The 20789-nt window shown below is 34.8% G+C and overlaps 1 protein-coding gene across 1 annotated transcript; it reads left to right on the top strand.

Annotated features, from left to right (window-relative positions):
• The first annotated feature begins 340 nt into the window (after positions 1–340).
• On the top strand, positions 341–2627 carry LOC110038920 (3-ketoacyl-CoA synthase 4-like). The gene has a single exon (XM_020743846.1). The coding sequence runs from the start codon at positions 783–785 to the stop codon at positions 2349–2351; it is 1569 nt and encodes a 522-aa protein (XP_020599505.1). The 5' UTR covers positions 341–782; the 3' UTR covers positions 2352–2627.
• The last annotated feature ends 18162 nt before the right edge of the window (positions 2628–20789 follow it).

Here is a 20789-nt window from a genome sequence, read left to right on the forward strand (position 1 = left end):
TGAGTTTTGTGGATATCTTACTCCTTAGAGTAGAGTTTCATTGTTCTTTTTTCTACTTTTGCTCGCCGTCTTGTGTTAATTGATGTGAAGGAATTTTTTTTTATATACTAATTACATATATTCATTCAACTTTTTTTTGATTTTTTGGGGCTAATATTTTCTTTATTTTTTTTTCAAGTTCTTTTTTTGCACTCTTTTTTTTTTGATAATTTTTTATCTATTAAACAAAATTTTTTTGAGGCTTGGCCCTCACTGCTCTAAAAATAAATAAATAATTATTTAAATAAAAACAGCACTAGCACGTGGTAACGGTTCCCGGAAAAACCTGTGAACCGTGTACCGTTTTTGAACCAATCGCTGGAGCCGCAAAAGCCAGCAGCGTTGACGATGGGGTTTTCACCCCTGTTTCCCGTCCTTTTCTTCTTTCCAAAATTCTCTTTCAGGAAATCCGACCTAGCTCGGTCGTTCCGCACCCGCACCGTTGCGTCGCAGTCTATTGCGATGACGCTTTGTAAACCGGTCTTCTTCACCTTCCTATCGCCATAAGCTGGAATTTAGCGCAATAAATTCACGCACAGGGTTCCATTTGTATCCCATTAACTGTTTAATCTTTTTTATTGGTGACCGTCAATGGCCGACTTAAGTGCCGTGTGAGATCATGATATCGAACGAAACTCTTGCTCTGCGCCTTGTCTAGTTAACTGTCCTAAATGTAAGAATCTCTAGTCTGTCCCGCTCGAGGCGAGGCTTTGGACGCGAATTCGTTAGATTTGTAACCCGGGATGCCAGGGGCCGTGGCCGGTAATGTCATGCCGGCGTGGCCGGCGGCGGCGGAGGCCCCGGGGCAGAACCGGCGGTTGCCAGACTTCTTGCAGAGCGTAAATCTTAAATATGTTAAGCTGGGCTACCACTATCTGATCACGCATCTGCTTACGCTGCTGGTGCTCCCATTGATGGTGGTCATACTAGTCGAGGCCAGCCGAACTGATCCCCAGGATCTCCGGAAGTTATGGAACCACCTCCAGTTCAATCTTGTGAGCATTCTCGTTTGCTCCGCCGTGCTAGTTTTCGGCATCACCGTCTACATCATGACGCGGCCACGAGCAGTCTACCTCGTCGACTACGCTTGCTACCGCCCGCCCGACCGACTCCAGGTCCGGTATTCGCAGTTCATGGAGCACTCTCGCCTGTGTGGTAACTTCAACGAGTCGGCCCTCGAGTTCCAGCGCAAGATCCTGGAGCGATCTGGCCTCGGCGAGGAAACTTATGTTCCCGATGCCATGCACTATCTTCCCCCACGCCCATCCATGGCCGCCGCTCGCGACGAAGCCGAGCAGGTTATGTTCGGTTGCCTCGACAAGCTTTTCCAAAACACCGGTGTAAAGCCCAAGGATGTTGGCATCCTCGTCGTAAACTGCAGCCTCTTTAATCCTACTCCATCCCTCTCGGCCATGATCGTTAATCGCTACAAGTTACGCGGCAACATCCTCAGCTTCAACCTCGGCGGCATGGGTTGCAGCGCCGGAGTCATCTCCGTCGACCTTGCCCGCGATCTCCTCCAGGTCCACCGCAACACCTACGCCGTCGTCGTCAGTACTGAGAACATCACTCAGAACTGGTATTTTGGCAACCGAAAATCAATGCTCATCCCCAACTGTCTATTCCGTGTTGGCGGGGCCGCCATCTTGCTTTCCAACCGCTCCGCCGACCGCCACCGCGCCAAGTACCGACTCGTCCACGTCGTGCGCACCCACAGCGGCGCAGATGACAAAGCCTTCCGGTGCGTGTATCAGGAGCAGGACGACGATGGCAAAGTAGGAGTTTCTCTCTCCAAGGACCTAATGGCGATCGCTGGGGGTGCCCTTAAGACCAACATTACCACCCTTGGTCCCCTAGTTCTCCCCATCAGCGAGCAGCTCCTTTTTTTTGCCTCGCTGGTAGCCAAGAAGCTGTTCAACTCCAAGGTCAAGCCTTATATCCCTGACTTTAAACTCGCCTTTGAACACTTCTGCATCCATGCCGGAGGTCGGGCAGTTATCGATGAGCTCGAGAAGAATCTCCAGCTTCAGCCAATCCATGTCGAGGCCTCGAGGATGACGCTTCACCGATTTGGGAACACGTCTTCCAGCTCAATCTGGTACGAGCTGGCCTATATTGAGGCCAAGGGGAGGATGCGGAAAAGCAATCGGGTGTGGCAAATTGCTTTCGGCAGCGGTTTTAAGTGCAACAGTGCAGTTTGGCAGGCCCTCCGTAAGGTGAAGCCGTCCCAGGGTGGGCCTTGGTTGGACTGCATCGATAGGTACCCTGTTCAGATTATTGATGGGATTCCTGCTTTTCAGCATCAGCAATAACAGCAATCATGCCTCGCTTAAAACGAGTTCAACCATTTTATTTTTCATGTAAACCTGCTTGGATTGTTCTGAACACTATAGAAGATTATGGGATCGGCCATGATGATTAGTTTTTTCGGCTCTTTCAGTAATTTTTTCTATTATAGTACTTCCTGCCGTAAGTTCATCCATCTCTTTCACTTAGTTGCTTGTGAATTTGCAGAGTCACTGAAATATTTGAAGTGCTATTGTTTTAATCTAACATTGTGAAATATTTCGCTTATCAAACCTTCGTTTACATGAGATAAACTTGTGGAGCGAATCACACTTTATTTCTGGTTTCTAGTCTTTTTTTCATCCATGTTCATAAAGTGAGTCATATAAGTTGTTATTTCATATTCACTGAGAAGGTTATTTGTTTTCGTATATACACTGTGTTTCTATTTGATCTGACTTCGAGGCTTCATGTTTGTTGTCAGCTTCTTTTGCTTACCTATATGTAACTGCAAATCTTTCCCATTGCAATCACTTAAATTTCGTTACATTTGGGCTACTTTTGAACTTGCTTCTGCTGGCATGTTTACAATGGACGCTTGAATGTGATTAAATTTGTATGAAGGTTAGTGGTCTTGTGAGTTGTGACCAAATATTGTGATTACGGAGGATCATTATTTTTTTAATGGAATAGAGGTTATTAAAAATTGGTTTAGAATCATTCGGATAGTTTTCAGATTTCTTTTAAGAGTCCCATTAGTTTTTAGAAGAGATTGATCAAGTTTACCCTTTTAAGTTTGTCCACAAAGCGGTTAACCATTACCTGAAATTTGATAAAAAGAAGGCATAGATTATGGAGCTTAGTATTAAAATAGAAACCAACTTCATCCACAGCGCAAGACTTAGTCTAGTTGTGGTAAGGGCCCGCATATTGCTGAGAACATTGATGAAGAATGAGAGCACAATGTGCAGATGAGTAAGAACCACCACTAGTTAGACACTCACCTCCTTTTTTAAGGCGGATTTCAAATTTGAGTTGCCCATCTTTGATGGCATGCTAAATGTTGATAGCGGGGATAGTTTACATTTTTAGAAACTCATCACTAGTAGAAATTTATTATTTCCTTTTATGAGTAAATGCCAATGTTGAAAAATTTATTCCCATCGGAAAAAGTTGTCCTATGTACTTATGTTGTGTAATTCAGGATTCTTAAATTACGACCTATCAAAAATGATATGATTGTACTTTAATAGATTAATGAAGGCCTAATTTTAACTCTGTCATGAGAGGAAAAGTTGTTCTGATGGTAGCAATTTTGGTTGAGATATGGTTGTTGGTATAACATTGTATTGAGTTTAGAAAACAATGCTTCTCCCAAAATTTTTCATTACGATATCTATCTTGTTTATACAATGAAGCTTCTCCCTAAATCTTTAATCTCAGGATATATTATTTTATATGAAATTCATTGCAAAACTATATGAACAGCTTTAAAGGGAGCCGACTATTGCAGACAATAGTTTAAAAACCTTTAGTTTGGAGAGAAACAAAGATAGCAGCATAACTCTGAGGATTCCCCAAGGCAATGACCAAAAAAATAAAAAGGAACATTTTGAAGGAGGTATAATACTAAAGGAAAGATCTTATTATAGTGAATGTCATTTGAGCGGCCATTAAGATGCTTTGTTAATAGTCACTTCCTGAAAAAAAGTTACCTAGGATGGAGGCTACAACTACTTTTAACCTTGGAAGGAGTAGATCATAGAATTTGGATGAGTACAATCGAAAAATCCTGCTACATTATAGGCAATGTAAGCTTACAAATGAGTTCTTCAACATCATGGTCAGCAATTTTGTGATAAAAATTCTTATTGACATAGTTACTTACAATAGCCTTGTTTCTTTTGCTTTTGGTTCAGAGGTTAAGGTTGTATTTCACATATCACTGAAAGCCTTACGATGGATTGTGAGTAATATATGTTATATGATGGGGTATCATTGTAAAGTTTTCTATTACAGAGTCTTAAATTAGTGGTCTTCCCTGGGATGCACTTTCATTGATTGTTTGTTTTTTGCTTTTATGAAATCTTTATTTATGGAGAATAGACACAATTTACTTTTGGAGGAAACAATTATTTTTCTTTTGCAATAATGATAGAATGCATGTAGTAAAATTGCCTCCCTGAGAAAGAGTTTCTAAAGCAACATGTAATAGAAATAAAAGGAATCATGGAGTTCCACTCGTTCAATCCACAATCATAGCATTACCAAGATTCCATAAGGCACTAGAGATAACTTTAGAAGCATTACTAGTAGTTCCAGGAGCTCCAACTACAACTCCAGGACGATAGACATGGACGACAAACATGGTTAGCCTCGGAAAAATCTATTTTAGTTCATCTTTTACCAGCCTAGACAAGAATAAGGAAAGAAGAGAACGAAGAAGCTCAAGAACCAAGCTCCTCTTGGAGAAACATATAATTGTGATCCTTTGTTACTGCAAATGGTATTCAAAGGGAAAAACATTAATCCAAGAATATCCCAATGTTATCAATTATTTTAAGTGTGCAAGGTTGATTTAGAATCTTCCTGACAAATCATAAATTTTTTGCAAAATCATCAAGATTTCCTAGATGGGATTAGTCAATGTAAACTTCCAAAATCTATCAAAGGTTGACTACTACTAGAGGGTTCAAATTTCTATTGTTAAAGAAGGCATGAATTGTAGTTTTTAGTGTCAAAGTAGCTTCCAACTTTATTTGAAATGCTGGAGCTGAATCTTCTCAGAGAGGAATTCAAGGAGAAGAATTGAAATTACTTATTTGTTTTTATGATATTTTTGTCTTTATATGTGTTTACTGATTTCTAAGATTAATTTATTCCTTTTTTAAATTTGTTTTTCTTCTTTAAATCATTATAAATTTGGTTTTAATGTTTTGACATCTTTAGTTTAATCTTTATAAATAAATATTAAATTTAATCGATAAATAAATGCTAGAATAGACTGAATTCATGTTATTTTTTATTCCAAAACTTCTTTTCTTTCTTAACAGTCAATTTCTCAATCTCAATGAAAACAAAGATTTCGACCTGTGTGTGTGTGTGTATGGAATCAATAGAAACCACTTTAGAGAAGGAGCCAGCCTTATATTCTTCTTTGGTTGCTATTAGAAATGCGAAAGGTAATGGAGACTTTCTCAAGAAGTTTAATATCCTCGTCATGTTATTATGGTAATATCTTTTTGACATACTAAATTAATATATGTTTTGTTTTTTACTTTGTCTCTGGGCCATCCGGGCCATGCACAAATATTGACTTAGCCTTAGAGATTGTCATCTCTCATTGAGAATAAATTTAGGCCATTCACCAAAATTACCTTTGATATCTTGGTCTGGCCTCAACGTGATGATTGATTGAATCTCATTCCATTTTATTTTCTTTTTTAAGTTTTTTAATTGAAATTCTTCTTACATTTAGACTTTTAGGATCAACATCTATGTTAGATTTTTTCACTAGTACGATCAAAAGGCTAACCATAAGAAATGAAGCGTTTTTCTTATTGGTTTTTTTGTGGTCTTCCTTTAGGACTCTTGTAAGCTTGATGATTGTGAAGTGAAGCTAGGTGAAGACCTTTAACAAAGAATGGTAAGGAAATTTTTCTTGGTTTTTAGCTATCAAACAGGATTTTGTATCAATCATTGCCCTTTTCAATAAGTGTTAAAAAGTTTTGATGCACAAGGCCAAGCATCTTGTAACTATTCTAAGCTATCTTTTAATATAGAGGGTTTTTCCTTGAAATCCACTGAGTATTTTGTAATAGAATGTTGACAAAAAAGCCACAACCATGATGACCTTCCATGATATTTCATTTGCTCAAATTAATTGGGGGATCTTGTTATTAGACCATTAAAGCGAATCAATTCCATGCAGAATGGGATGACCTACATTGGTTGAAGGCCAAGAATCTTGGTAAATGTGCTTTGAGATCACTCACTATCAAACAAATATTAACATGCTCATAAGTATGAAGAGCATTTCAAATGCATGCAAGCTGTAGCTATGTTAATTTCTAAAAAGTTTGTTTTAATTGAATGGGTGCTAGCTGATAAGGAGCTAGTTGCCTTTATTGAGCAAACATTGAAGAAGGTTTCTAAAGTGTTTTTTTCTTATCTTAATTTTTTTTGGAGAACACTACTTTTAAAAGTCAAGCATACAGTTTGAGAAAAAATGTTTGAATGTTAGATGCTAAGAACAAGACTATTAACCTAGAGGGGACGATTTTAATTTTATAGATTGAGTCAACAAATGAGTGCAACATCAGAATAAACTATTTTGATATTTGTAAAGAAAGACCTAGCAATATTGAATATTGAAGACGTCTTGAAGTTTGTAATTATGAACTTATGAAGTAGGGCTATTAATTGCCCCTTTGGTGATCAACACTATGCAATATTGAGAGAGAGCCCCCACTTCTATTTTTTTCTTTTGCTTTATGATTGTTGAATTTATCAAATTGAACTTACCCATCCTTCTTTTGAGAGTTATTGAGTTCATAAATTCAAAATGGCCTTGTTTAAGGTTTTTTGTTTTTAACATTTTTGGGTTTGGACTTTCATGATTTGCTGTTTTCAAACACTTGGAAAACTTAGATTAAAATGTTTAAATTTGATTCAAGAAGTTTTGTTAATAATTTCTTTTTGATATTTCTTATATTTTTATTATGAGATAGGTAATGTAGGAACGTAGCTATCCATTGGATCTTGGAGACATTTTTGGCTTTTGAAAAAGATGTTCAAGGCTTAAAAAAAAAAAGGAAAAAAAAAGATAAAACCCTTATTAATTCTAGAAAAATATGACCAAATTTGATTTTTACCATTGTTCCTAAAATTTCAAGAGGTTTTGAGGCCAAAACACCAAAAAATTAAATTTGTTCTAGACTGCGCTAGTATTGAACTAGAGCCCTAGCATTGATTTTATTAGGCTTTTGTGTTAGATTTACTTAAGAAAATCTATGTTAGTGTGAGAGGATATTAGAATAAGATTTATTTAGCACGAAAAAAAAATTACAAGATAAATAAAATCAATTGCTCACCAAAATAATGCAAATTTGAAAGTCACCAAATCCTCTTTCTGTTTGGTCACCAAAATAATGCAAATTTGAATAAGATTTATTTAGCACGAAAAAAAAATTACAAGATAAATAAAATCAATTGCTCACCAAAATAATGCAAATTTGAAAGTCACCAAATCCTCTTCCTGTTTGGTCAGCTACCAAACCATCAAGTCTTGAGTAAGTTCCATCTTTGGTCCAATATAAATCTTAAAATAAAGTTTGAAAGAGAAAAAATGAGAAAGAGAGGGGTGAACTTTTGTACTGAATGAAGGAGGGAAGGGAGTCTAGTCTTAATGTTATGAAAAATCCTAAAAACTATGAAAAAAATATTAGTATTTAATCATGCAACTAATTATTTTTTTCCATGAGTGTGCATATATTCCCATTCTATTTTAAAATAACAAATTTAGTGAAATTTAAATTTCCAATTCTTCCACATAAATAAATGTACTCATAATTGGAAGTCTTCATATGTTCTTTATAAATAGTTCAATTTTTATCTTATTTTTATTCCTTGTGACTGGTCACTTCTTGTGCTCTTCACTTCTCTTTGCACTTAAATATTTTTTTTTTTTTTAAAGTTGAATTTCAGGTAATCCTTCATAATATCAAGTGTTAGCCTTTTCAGATCAGTTCTAGTAAGTTATATATCATAAATTGGTGGTTTGTTCTTTTATCTCAATAAAAACTTATGATTATTGTTGTTATCAATTGTTATTTCATCTGTTAGTATGTTCTCTATTGTAGGACGTTGGGTTAAATGTTCACTTGCATGTGATTGCTTTGTCTATTTGCAAAGAAAAAGTTAAATCTGCCAATTCTCATTTAACATATTTCTCCAAACTGTTAGTTTATCTTCAATATTGAATGTAAGGCTCATATGCATGCCACATGGCGATTCAACAAATTTGATATGGGGCCTAAATTTTCTAAAAATTTTGATGATCACATGCCCTTCTATGAAGCTTTTTAAATTTGGGCCATATTTATTTGAACTTTGATTTAAATCATCATATAATCAATTTTTTTTGTGCATTTACATTTTCTTATAGAATTGGCATGCTTAATGTTACTTTGTTTAATTTATTTTTTAATATTTTCATGCAAACCACTAAAATTTTTAACAAATACAAATGCGAAATCTAAAATGAGGATCTCATATGTTATCTCAACTGAGGATTATTGTTTAATTTTGAGCTAATATTATCATATGCAAATTTAGAAGTGGCTGGAGTGCAAATGTTGCTTCTCTATGCTCTTTTCTAAAAAGCATTTTATCAAATTTTCCAAGTTATCTATTGATTATCTTACTAGATTTTATCTATTTTTGGGTGAGAGCTAAAAATAATAAGTCTAGTTCCCATCAACTTTTATAGTATTTTTTGAAAGAATAAATTGAATCTATCATCTTTATCAAAACTATGGTGCTGTACAAACCATATAGTTTGATCTTCTCTTTGAAAAATACATTTATAATATGGGATATATCATTTATTTTATTGTAAGGTAATAAATGTGCCAGTTTTAAGAATTTATTCACCATCACAAAACTGAAATTAATTCTTGGGTTTCCTTAGCAATCTTGAAGTTTCCAAAGTAGGATCTCCCAAAATCTATAGGGCACAAGTAGAGAAGTATACTACCCAACTCATTGTTTGATTGTTTTAGCCCACTTGCGTGAAAAATTGTGTACAGATTTATCTACTTCTCTATTAATATAGAGTTACTTAAAACCTTACTCAACTAGGCTCAATGTCTTATGCCGTCTTAGATGTCTTGCAATCCCACCTAAATGTATTTTTTAATTCAATAAATCTAGAAGGGATGTCTTAGGGATGCAGGGTTGCCTATTCCTATATAGACATCCATCAATAATTGCAAAGGAGCTTAGTAAGGACAAAGGTAAGCTATCTTTATTCTCTTGGAATTATGAATGTAGAGTTGTAGAGATGTGATGGCCAATGTTATTCTAAAAGCATTATTGGTTTATTTATTAGATCTTGCCTTCTGTTTGATAACAAAAGTAGATTATTGCAGAAATTTATTGATTTGGAATGTGTTTAATTTACCATGTTTTTGGCATTGATAAACTTATGGCTTGATGGTCAATATGTAGTATGAAATCCGTGTATTGGAAGTAGTGTCTCTAATGTCCAAGAGACTAAAAGGTAGTATAGATTTTTTTCTTAAGAGGAATAGATCATCATTCAATTTCTCATAAATGTAGGTTACAAGTTGGGTTTCTTAACATAATTGTCCCCAATGTCTACTCTTGTGGCATCATATACAACCTCAATTTTTTTAATGAAATTTGGTAATCTTAGAATAAGGAAAATGATCATAAAGACTTTAATCTAAACCAAGGTGTCTTCTTCACTAGGGATTCACTTAACTTGCCTTTCTTTAGGATTTCAATGATTAAGGTGATTATAGTGCTAGTGTCTAATGTATATCATGTATATTATATACAGGCCATGGAAATCCCAACATTAATGAAAGTTTTTGGAGTGGGTCAATTTGTGATGGTTCTAACTTTAGTGGAATTAGGCAATCTAATGGTGATAATATAAACCCAGGGATGTAATTTATTAACTCCCGAAGGGACATTTTTTAACTTGACATACAACTCTCTTTAAACTGGCCCAAAATAAGTTTAAGATGATGGAGATATTGGCCTCTATCAAAAATGAATTATACAATTTACCAACAGGTTGTATCCGATGATGTTTTTAATACAATATTCATAATTCTCATGAACGTGCTTGATTAGATGAACTAAAGGGCATCTCATGCCATTCATGTAGCCCTCAAGGATTTTAAATACAATTTTTTTATTTATTCTGCAGACTAGCTCTAATATGGTTGTGATCACTCTTAAAATCAATCTATATAAAATAAGCTGCTTCAAAGATCTAATCCAACATATTTTCAAGTTTATATGGGAAGTATTTATTTGGTGATCTTATTTATAAATATTCAATATACATCTATCATGAACAATCTTCCCTATGTGTTAATAAACCAAGGAGCACACAAGGGCTAAGTCTTTATTGGATGATGTTTTTTTCTAAGAAACCCAACCTATATATATTTTTTTTAATTCAACATGTTCAAATGGGTTTGTCTTATAATGTGGATGATTGTCATTATGAACCTAGAATAAAGTTTAAAACATGTGTATCTTTCAATAGAGGAAGTTCATTGGGTAAATACTCTGGACATACGTTTGAATATTCATCCAAATGAACATGTACTTAGATGATAAGGATGTGATTCTTGGTGGAATTTTGTATGGCTTCATTAATATGGAGAATATAAATGATAGAAATATTATGGAAACATGAAAAAGATTTAGACCAAATATTCTCAGTTACACTTGTTATAATCAAGAACTCCTTAGCAGTTGGTAGTCGAATTCTAATCAACTTAATTTTATGAATTTATTTAGTTGATAGCTTGATTGATTGTCAAATACAAATTTATATGAAAGAGTCGGGCATATTTTATCAATCGCTTTGACATGTTAAAATCGTTTCATGTCATTAATTTTAACATTTAAGTGTCCTCTCTATTATAGTGCATGACATTCATATCAAACAACTAAAATTTACTCGAGATTATATGAGCTATATTCATGAGAAGCATATCAAATTGCATATAGTCTTCATAGCTTCTTATCTTTATAGGCATCATAGACTTATCAGTAAATAAAAGTGATGTGTACTTCACCCAACTCATAAAAACTAAAAAGGTTCTAGATGAGACTCAATTTTTAATAAATTCTTTATTAATATTTGGTTTGATACAATATTTATGGCACTATCTCAATCAATCACTTATATCTTCAATTATTGCATGTAATATATATGTTGAATGTGTTTCTCCTCTAGTCTTCTTATTTATTTTTTCTTACAATTAAACATCTCATTATACTAATAGGACACTCATTCAAATATTCTAAATCATCTTAAAAATGTTAGTGTTATGAATGACTTCATTTATCTCTTCATCTTCTAAATTATGATCCTCCTGTAAAGATAAGATTTAGGCTTTGTACTGGTTGATTGTATGCACTTAAATATTGCACTTGAAATAAATAACTTATATCCTCATTATTTTTATAGGTAGATTTAATATCGATTTTAGTACTAAACACACTATTATTTGGCGGAATAGGTCTTGTAGTAATAGACCATCGGGTGGAATGGGAAGTGGATCATGCTCTAGTTTTGGAGGTAAATGAATTTTTTTTTTATTTTCAATAAAGAGAGCATACTGAAATGCTTTCTTAAGGGTTTGGGGATCTTATATTTCTTACTCATTTTTAATGTTCTTCTAAAATTTATGACGAACTCATTGCCATGTTACCAATCATTGTTTTTGCATCGAGTTTTAGCTACTAAATCTTCATAGTTTTTGAAGTATTTAGTGACAAATATATTTTCTTCGAAGTTCTTAATTACTCATAAATTTCTTTTCATAATGTTTTTGATAGTATTAAATATTAGCATTTGCTTAATTTTACTCAAGTGAGGATAAGGTTTCCTAATTTTTATTCTCTTGCAAAAATATTAGACCAACATATTTTATGGGCTACAAACTTTATTTTGGCAAAACTTACTCGCTAATTATCATTCATTTGATATAAAAAAAATCATTCATTTAACAAAGTCAATCAAATAATTTATTTGGATTATGGGCCCTTTCAAATGTGGGTTATTTTTTTAAATTTTTGTAGTTGGTTCACTAAAATCATCACCATTCATAATTCAATTGTCCCCTAAATTTATTCATGTTCCCTTGTGCTTAACGTTGTGGTTTTCCTCTACATGAAATTTTCTTTGTAGGATGGTTTGAGTGGTTGTTAAATGTAGTATCTACAACATAAGATTCATTTGGTTGATTTGGGCCCGTCATGATGTTAATTAGGATTTAAATTTTTTTATCATTTTCCTTTAAGATATGTTTGACTTGATTTAATAGGCTTTAGTCTATCATAATGATATTTAACCTAACATTTAGGTCTTCGACCATTTTGGCTAATTCCTCAAACTACTCTGTACCAACTAATTTTAGCGCATATTGTGTTATTAAATTTGAGTTGTATAAACTGTACAATTAATTAATCAAATTTAAATTTAAATATAAGAGTAAGTATTTGATATTGAGAAATTACTAAATCATGCAAAATGATATAGAATATGAAAGCCTTCAAACAAATGAGCTTACATGAAATTTTAAAAACTCATATAGTTAACACAAGCAGACTCAAATTATATAGTTCAAGTATTTCATGTTAAAGATATAAATTTTAATTTTATGCTTTAATCAACACTGAAAAAAATTTAAAAAAATTGTAAATTCACTAATTTCTTCATATTTTATGCTACTTATTTATTTTTAAAGGTATTTTATGGTAATTGGCTAGGCTAGTTTGTATCAAAAACTATCGGAAGAATGATATGTATTTCATAAAGTTACCAATGGATAAAATAAATCTATTCTTAAACATGAAAATATATTACATCAAATCAGAAAAGAGATAATATATGTCAAAATATTGCCCTAATGCTAGATGAAGAAATGTTTTCTTTTGCCTACAAAATTTGTTGCATTTTAAAACCTTGTTTCCTGCCTAGGTTTTGCTTTAGAGAGAAGGATTATTTTTGTTTGGAAGCTTCATGATTTGTTATTTAAGGTGCAGAAATAAAGGCATAAGTCTGGATGAGTGGATCTAATGGAAATTCTAAATTTTGTGCCAACCAAACAAGGCGATGGACTAAACCTTAAATATACCCATAGATTTGGTTTTAGGATTCTTGTGTGGGGAGTATAGGCATCCATAGGCTTTGAAAACACTTGAAAAACGTAGGTTAGATTGATTAAGAGACAACTTTTCGTAGCTTCCTGTTAGCCATGGATTTCGAAAATATAATTTTAACTTTAATTTAATATAAAAGGTATATAAATTTTTTTATTTTGAAAATAGTGTGTTTTTTAATTTCTGAAAAATGAGACCGAATGAATCTCATTCGCCTAATAGTTTACATAATTGTGTCTGATACTGCGAATAATATACCTTCTCAAAAGATAAGTGTGTACCTCAACGATGTACCCAATCTTACCAACTAAGAGACTTATGACATTCGTTTGGTCTGCGAACCTTTTATATGTGACTGACAAGCTTTCCTTTCTAATATAAATATTATATATGATTTATTTTATCTGGATTTCAAGTCCTTATAATAGCAATTCCTTATAGTTAATTACATCCCACATGACCGATGTCACTTGATAAAACATTCGATAAAGATCAGAGGTATTAGTATTCAAGAATTTAAGGTTTAGGTTTTCACGACAGGACGCAGAAAGTCAAGTGGGAAAGGACTAAATAGGGGTTGTTATTTTCGGAGTCCAAAGGAAGGAAGAGGTAAGGGGCGTCGCTGATCTTGAGAAACCTCGACGACTTTCCAAACTATACTACTATGTGGATGCATTTTGGGTACGATGTTTTTTAAGTGTTAAATCCTGTCAATTTTATGATTTGAGACTTATACTTGCATAATGTTCGATTATGCAAATAGTCTGCGGAGATAGGAGGGTTTACGTCGTACCAAATATTAACCTCAGAACCTAAGGCAAGTTAGGACTTACGTTGTACAAATAGTTGTGCAAGTGCCTAAAGAGGATGTGAGGATTTAAGTCGTGCTGGGCGAGCTACCTCGAAGTCCTATGGGTTGTTATTTAGACTATAAATGTTTAACTCATGTAGACTTCTTTTGTTGTTGTAGAATGACACTCCAAGCTCCTCGTCATAGTAGCAGCTCCAAGGTTTATGCGTTATGTTTGTACTTTGTTTATTGTTTAAGTATTTGGGGGGATTTTATTTATATGTTAAGCGACGCCCGTTAAGATCTCATGGTTCTATCATCCTGACATCACTATTTTCTCTTAAATTTATTTTGTCTAAACAAGTCGTTAAACTTATCTAGACTGGAGATTTCTCGTTAGCAACCGTAGGTTACCTCATTCAAGGAATTTTCGTAAATCTAAAATGGGTGAATTAAGTGCGTTCGAGATTCTGAAAGTGTATTATGATTTTTGAAAGTATATTTTTTAATTTTTTATTTTACGCAAGTAATGTAGGTGATGCATAAATAAAATATGCTGTACAGAGAGTAATAAAACTGTAGTAGATAAATCGTAAACGATTACCTGATGTGTTTGCTGTTACTGCAAAAAGTTAGTATTACACGTGAAAGTATGCAGATATAGCTAAGGATTTGATAAGCCGTCATCTATGAGCATACGTATGTAAAAGAGCAGGAGACGCATGAAAACTTGAAGAAGACCGTAAGAATTCAGGTCAGGACGGGCTCAGAGCTGGGATGTGTACTTTATAATCCAACTTTGAATGGAAGCTTCCAACCCGAATTAATGAAGGAGGGAAACTCCTGACCACGATCACAACAATTAACAAATGGACTTTTATAGGATTTTATCGAAATTTCTTTAATTTTTCATGCATACAGAGTTTACTTAGCAGTCAAAAGTAGTATTGTCGCTAGTATCTATGTAAATGTTTAGAGAAGTATAGTATATGTGTAAATGTTTAGAGAAGTGTGGTATTTGTGTAAATATTTAGGGAAGTAAAATAGTCCACAAGTTGTTCACCTTGATTGGGCCAGAATTACCAACAACCTAAGAAGGTCAGGGGGCAACTTTGCACCAAGAGTTAGTGAACAGTATCATCGATTTCGCTCCCCCCATTAAAAGTCATCAAAGCAAGAGATACTATTCTATCGTCCTACATTTGCACACATTAGCACTTTCATCATCGCCCTAAAAGAACAAAAAATAAAATAAAGAGAAAAAAAGTGACCGACCAAGCTCTTGAAATCGGCTAAGCAGAGGGGTAAAACAGCGAGTGAGTCAGCTCGAAAGAGTATTTAAATAGCAATCAAGTGAAACTCAAAACAATAGGTAAAGAGTTCCCTAAAGCTGCAACTCCAATTAGTGAGCAAATGCCTCCAAACAGTTCCAAAACCACAACAAAATAAGCCCCCATACAGTCCCATAACTGTGCATTTAAAGGCTTCCAAAGACTGTAACCAACCCAAAATCAATGTTTAAAGGCTCCCAAAACTGCATTCAAATCAGCCATCGAACATTCCAAAGCCGCAACAAAATAAGCCTCCAAACAATCTCAAAACTGCAGCAAAATAAGCCCCCAAACAGTCTCAAAATCGTGCTTAAAGACTTTCAAAGACAATGTGTAACCAGCCCAAAATCAATGTTTAAAGACTTCAAAGAACAGTGTAACCAGCCCAAAATCAGGGTTAAAATTGCATTCAAATCAGCCACCAAACATCCCAAAATCGTAGCAAAATATGCCCCCAAACAATCCCAAAAGCACAGCAAAATAAGCCCCAAACAGTCCCAAAACCGTGCATTTAAAGGCTTTCAAAGATTATATAACCAGTCCAAAATCAGTGTTTAAAGGCTCCCAAAACAGCATTTAAATCTGCCACCAAACATCTCAAAATCGCAGCAAAATAAGCCCCCAAACAGTCCCAAAATCGCAGCAAAATAAGCCCCTAAATAGTCTCAAAACAGTGCATTTAAAGGCTTCCAAAGATAGTGTGTAACTAGCCTAAAATCAATGTTTGAAGGCTTCCAAAACTGCATTCATATCAGCCACCAAACATCCCAAAACCGTAGCAAAATAAGCCTCAAACACTCCCAAAACCGCAGCAAAATTGAACCTTTGAGAAGCGGCACTAATTTGGTCTCAAGATTTCATGCATACTACTCGATCCTTATGTATTTACACACAAAGTATCCAAAATCCAAAAGATTTAAAAGATTTAGGTGGTATGAACATAAAGAGCAAAATCCAGGTGCTAGATATGCAAACATATATGAATCGAGTGGTATTTAAGAATTGAAGTTTGGGTGTTGGTTATGTAAATACATATGGATTGTGTAGTATGTATGTAATTCCTCCTTGATTAAAAAAGAAAGTGCATTGTAGGCATATGAGCACAGGAATTTCAGCCCTCCTTAAGTTTAACATGTGAAGAGCTAAGTTCTGGCTACCAATTATTATAAGCTCTTAGCCTCTAACCTTGTTTTATGTTGATGTTGCTTTTAAAAGTTTGACAGGAAACTTGCATTATGCCAATTTAAAGTAAGACAACTTAAGCATGGAAAAAGAAAAACAAAAAAAAAACATTAGCACAGCTTGATTTTGACATGGAATACATTTAACAAAATAAATATAATAGTTTAATGTCATCTAGCATCGCACCTTAATTTCCTCATGAAACTTAAAGAGTTTTGATTCAAATAAGCTTTCCAATTGGAGTTGTGCCTCTCAATAATCGATAACGAAATTCGTGGACATCAAAAATAACAATAAGATCTCATCATAAAATATGCACCTCCAAGATTATTAATCAAGTATTCTTCCCCAATCACATCATGATCAAATGCATAAAATTCTACTTCATCAAATAAATACCCTATTCATCGCAGCTTCCAGTTCCAGCTAATAAAATTTAATTTCAAACCAGAGCTATCAGAAAGTAAATAAATCAATACACGCTCATCATTAATCCAGTACCCAATTGATTAAAGAAGCACGAATCAATCGAGTCCGAGCAATACGTTAGGTTTCCGACTAGTTAAACTTTAATTTCCATACAACAAGGATTTGATCTAGGACATATAGAGAAAGAAACAAGTGTGACATACCCTTTTGACATCGCTAAAGAAGCAGTTGAAGAGGGAGACGAGCTGAAATGAAGGCATGAGAGGAAGGTCGGTGCGTATTCTGACTTCAGTGCAGAGAGCGGTGCGACCGAAAGAGAGAGTGTCGAGCGGCTGGGGCTTTGATCGAGAGAGGGGAGTGGGGGCGAAGCAAGCGAGGGTTTCTGTGCAGAGGGAGAGGCATTCGATCTAGAGAGATGAAGAGTCAAATGCCAATAAGAGAGGCTAGCCGGGGTCTTGTCGCGAGGAATGGGGAGGTCGATGGGCTTCGAGCGCGGGGAAGGGAGAGGCCAAATGGGACTTTTGGTGCAGAGGGGAGGAGACAAAATGGGGCTTTCGGTGCAGAGGGGTGGAGGCGAGCCTAGCGGGAGAGGGTTTCGATGCAGGGCTTCTGTCGAAAGGAAGGGGAGGGTCGAGTCTCGTCGTGAGAGGGAGGAGTCGAATGTCGGGCAGAAGTAGCCTAGCCGAATCCTATAGCCGCACTTTCAAAGTGTCTGTTACAGGGCATTAGGCGGTAAATTGATGAATTTCCATTGCGAAAGGATTTTTTTTGGACTCCTAATTAAACTCTATTAAAGTAGGATTTGGCGGGTTATTTAAAATTGAAATTTTGAAATTATGAATCGTATGAACTGAGGTAATTAGCTCGTGTTCAACCCAGATTGAGCCCGAGATGAACCTGAATCCACATCCTTTAATAAAATTTTTATACGCATCGATTTTTGTGTTGTTTGCTCGTGCGAAACCATAGCAATATATATCCTTCCTGACTAAAGTCGATGCTTTGGATGCGCTTGCATGACGATCAGGTCAAAATGCATCAAATTTTATTTTTCTTCGAATTTTGGGTTCGTAATGGATTATTTTGAAAACTGATTTTGATTTAATTGACGGAGCAATGTGTGTGGGTGTTAGTGACGTTAATCGTCATGCTTATGCGCGTTGAATGTGTGCATTGTGGTGTTTGCATTTCCGAGGCACGAAGGGTTTACCTAAGGCTTCTGATCCTATAAGAACTCTTTTTTGGACCTTCCACATGTTGGTCCTAGCTCTTGCAACTAAAAGTAGATTGCTTGGGACCGCTCATATGAGGTTTCCACAAAAATGGTTAAGAAGTGGCTTGAAGTTCTATGTAAGGTGGGTTCCATTACTGGTCCTTTAGGAGGGTCAACAAGGAACCCTAAGGCTAGATCATAGGCTCTAAGGAGGGGAAAAGAAAGACCTCAAAAATGAGGTCAACACTTCGCTGCTGTTGTTTAGTTCGAATCACGCTGTTATGAGCATTTGGGGAGCTCAATTTTTGGCATTTTTCGGAAATGTAGGTCCATGGAACGACATTTTGCGACCTCGATATTATTAAAGCATCCTGCTGCTTCGGCAACGACCCAAACTCTTTTTGCCCTTCGAGCCCCTAGGGATTTTTCTTCTCATCTTCTTTTTGAGATTATTTTCTTTCGTCTTCTCCTTTTGTATTCATTACAGTTTTGCATACAACGCTTCTCGGCTAGGGTAAGCTATTTTGAATATTGTTTTGAGTTGTTGTCGTTTAGCTTTACTTTCGTTCCTCATTGTTTTGGTTATTTGGGTTACCATAGTTATTTGAATTGCCAGAATTTGGCTTTAGTTTTGTCCCTCATCACTATGTTGTTGCTTTTGTTGTCGGATTTGTTTGGGTTGCCAGAGCTATTTCTTATGTCGTCCTTACATAGAATAATTTTTTTTTTTATTTAACGATTGTTGTTCATGAAGTTATGTTCGGATGTGAAGGAAGTTGTGTTCGATCCCTCCATTTGTCTTGACTACTCTTAATTTTTTTTTCTCTTTTTCATGAGCAATGAGGCAAATCCTAGTTTTATTTTTGAGATTTTTTATGTGAGGATGTGGAATAATCCTAGTTTTGTTGAGGGCTAGGGCATTCCATGGCATGAGTGTTGTGGAGGTTGTGTTCGGATGTTGAGTAATCGTAATTTTGGTTGGGCATGCCACGTCATGAGTGTTGTGGAGGCTGTGTTTGAGTGTGGAGTAATCCTAGTTTTTTTCATCAAATTAGTGAACTTATCTGTTGCTTCGTTTGAGTATAACTTATATGATCATATTTATATTGATTAATACATAGGTTCATTGATTATTGCATTAGTTATTCTTACAATAATCATGAAATACAACTCTAATTCCATAGGTTCATTCATTATTGCATTGAGTATTGCATAGGTTTGTGGTACTTGATGTGAAAATATATATTTCATCAAGTTGCTTTAAGTTATACTTTCATGTAGCGTTGCACAGTTTAATGTAATTTGATGTCAACCTAAGTAATTTCAATTTGCGATAAAGTTTTTATGCTAGTAAGATAAATAGCCTAGTGTCAATTTCCTTGAGTATTGGTTCGAGGGCATTTACATACAAGGCACCCAATTCTTATGGAGTTGTATATATAACACATAATCTTTGCTTTTTACATTTGTAGCACGGAATTCATCTGTTGGAGTACGGTGGTGATATTGTGGTTTCAAAGCTTCATGTTTATGCTAGTGAAATTTTCAGTCATATACTAATTTGAAGGCTTGATATTTTTTTTGGTATACTATGATGATATGATAGTGAGTGGACCTTTTTTTTGTTACGTGAGCCTGCTATGGTGTTCATATGCTTTATTATGACTGACTGTCAATTGTTCTTGCTTATGATTCTTTTTGACACTAATCTTAGGAACTATTATCTACTTGTACCCTCATCCGACACTGGATGACAGTCTATCTTGCAACATGCAAAAAAGGGCTTTTGTGTTTTGTGGTTTGGGGTTGTGATGCACTGAACTAACAGTAGGTGAAGCACATTTGAACTGAAGATGCTTCTTCTTTATTGGCTATTTAGTTAGATCCGTTTTTATGAGGTTAATACAAATTTAGTTAATATGTTTGCTGCACATGTATGGATCTATTTATGACATGATATTTTCTTGCTTTTATAGAAGACGCTTCTCCAATTCCCATGAGGGCACCAATGCTGAATATAGCTGTTGATTTTGATTCATTGTTTATATCTGTCTGTTTTATTTGTAATTCTTCTTTTTTCTTGAAGTTTGCACTCTGCCCATTTACGTATATACCACATAAAAGCTATTAGTAAGAATGTAAATCTGAATGTTTAAGTGTTAGTTATGTAAATCCATGTGAATTATGTGGTATATATGCAACAGCCCCTATTTGCTTATATGAGCACAACTCAATTAGTACCTTCAATAAATTATGCTCAAAGGTCTGTCATTTACCATTTCTTCTTGAACTATAGTATTGCTGAAATTTCTACGAGTTTAAAGTACTTTTATTTTTATGTTATTTTTTAATCATTTTTTTATGGGAATCTAAAGTAGTTTGAAGCAAGTGTTACTTGGAAACCGGATGTGAAATGATTTTTTTGCAATCTATATTTGTAAGAGGTTAAATTCGGCAATCGACTAACAACTCAATTTATTAAGAAAGTTTGACAGTGTATTAAGACATATTTCAAAGAGAATTGACATGGAATACAACAGAACTCAACTAAAAAAATAAGCAGAAACAATTGAAGAATCTTTTA

Source organism: Phalaenopsis equestris, unplaced genomic scaffold (assembly GCF_001263595.1).
Source record: "Phalaenopsis equestris unplaced genomic scaffold, ASM126359v1 Scaffold234349, whole genome shotgun sequence".
Taxonomy (NCBI): domain Eukaryota; kingdom Viridiplantae; phylum Streptophyta; class Magnoliopsida; order Asparagales; family Orchidaceae; genus Phalaenopsis; species Phalaenopsis equestris.

Excerpts from the sequence above, each read along its gene's own strand:
- LOC110038920 (XM_020743846.1), top strand. The coding sequence starts at position 783 with ATGCCAGGGGCCGTGGCCGGTAATGTCATGCCGGCGTGGCCGGCGGCG.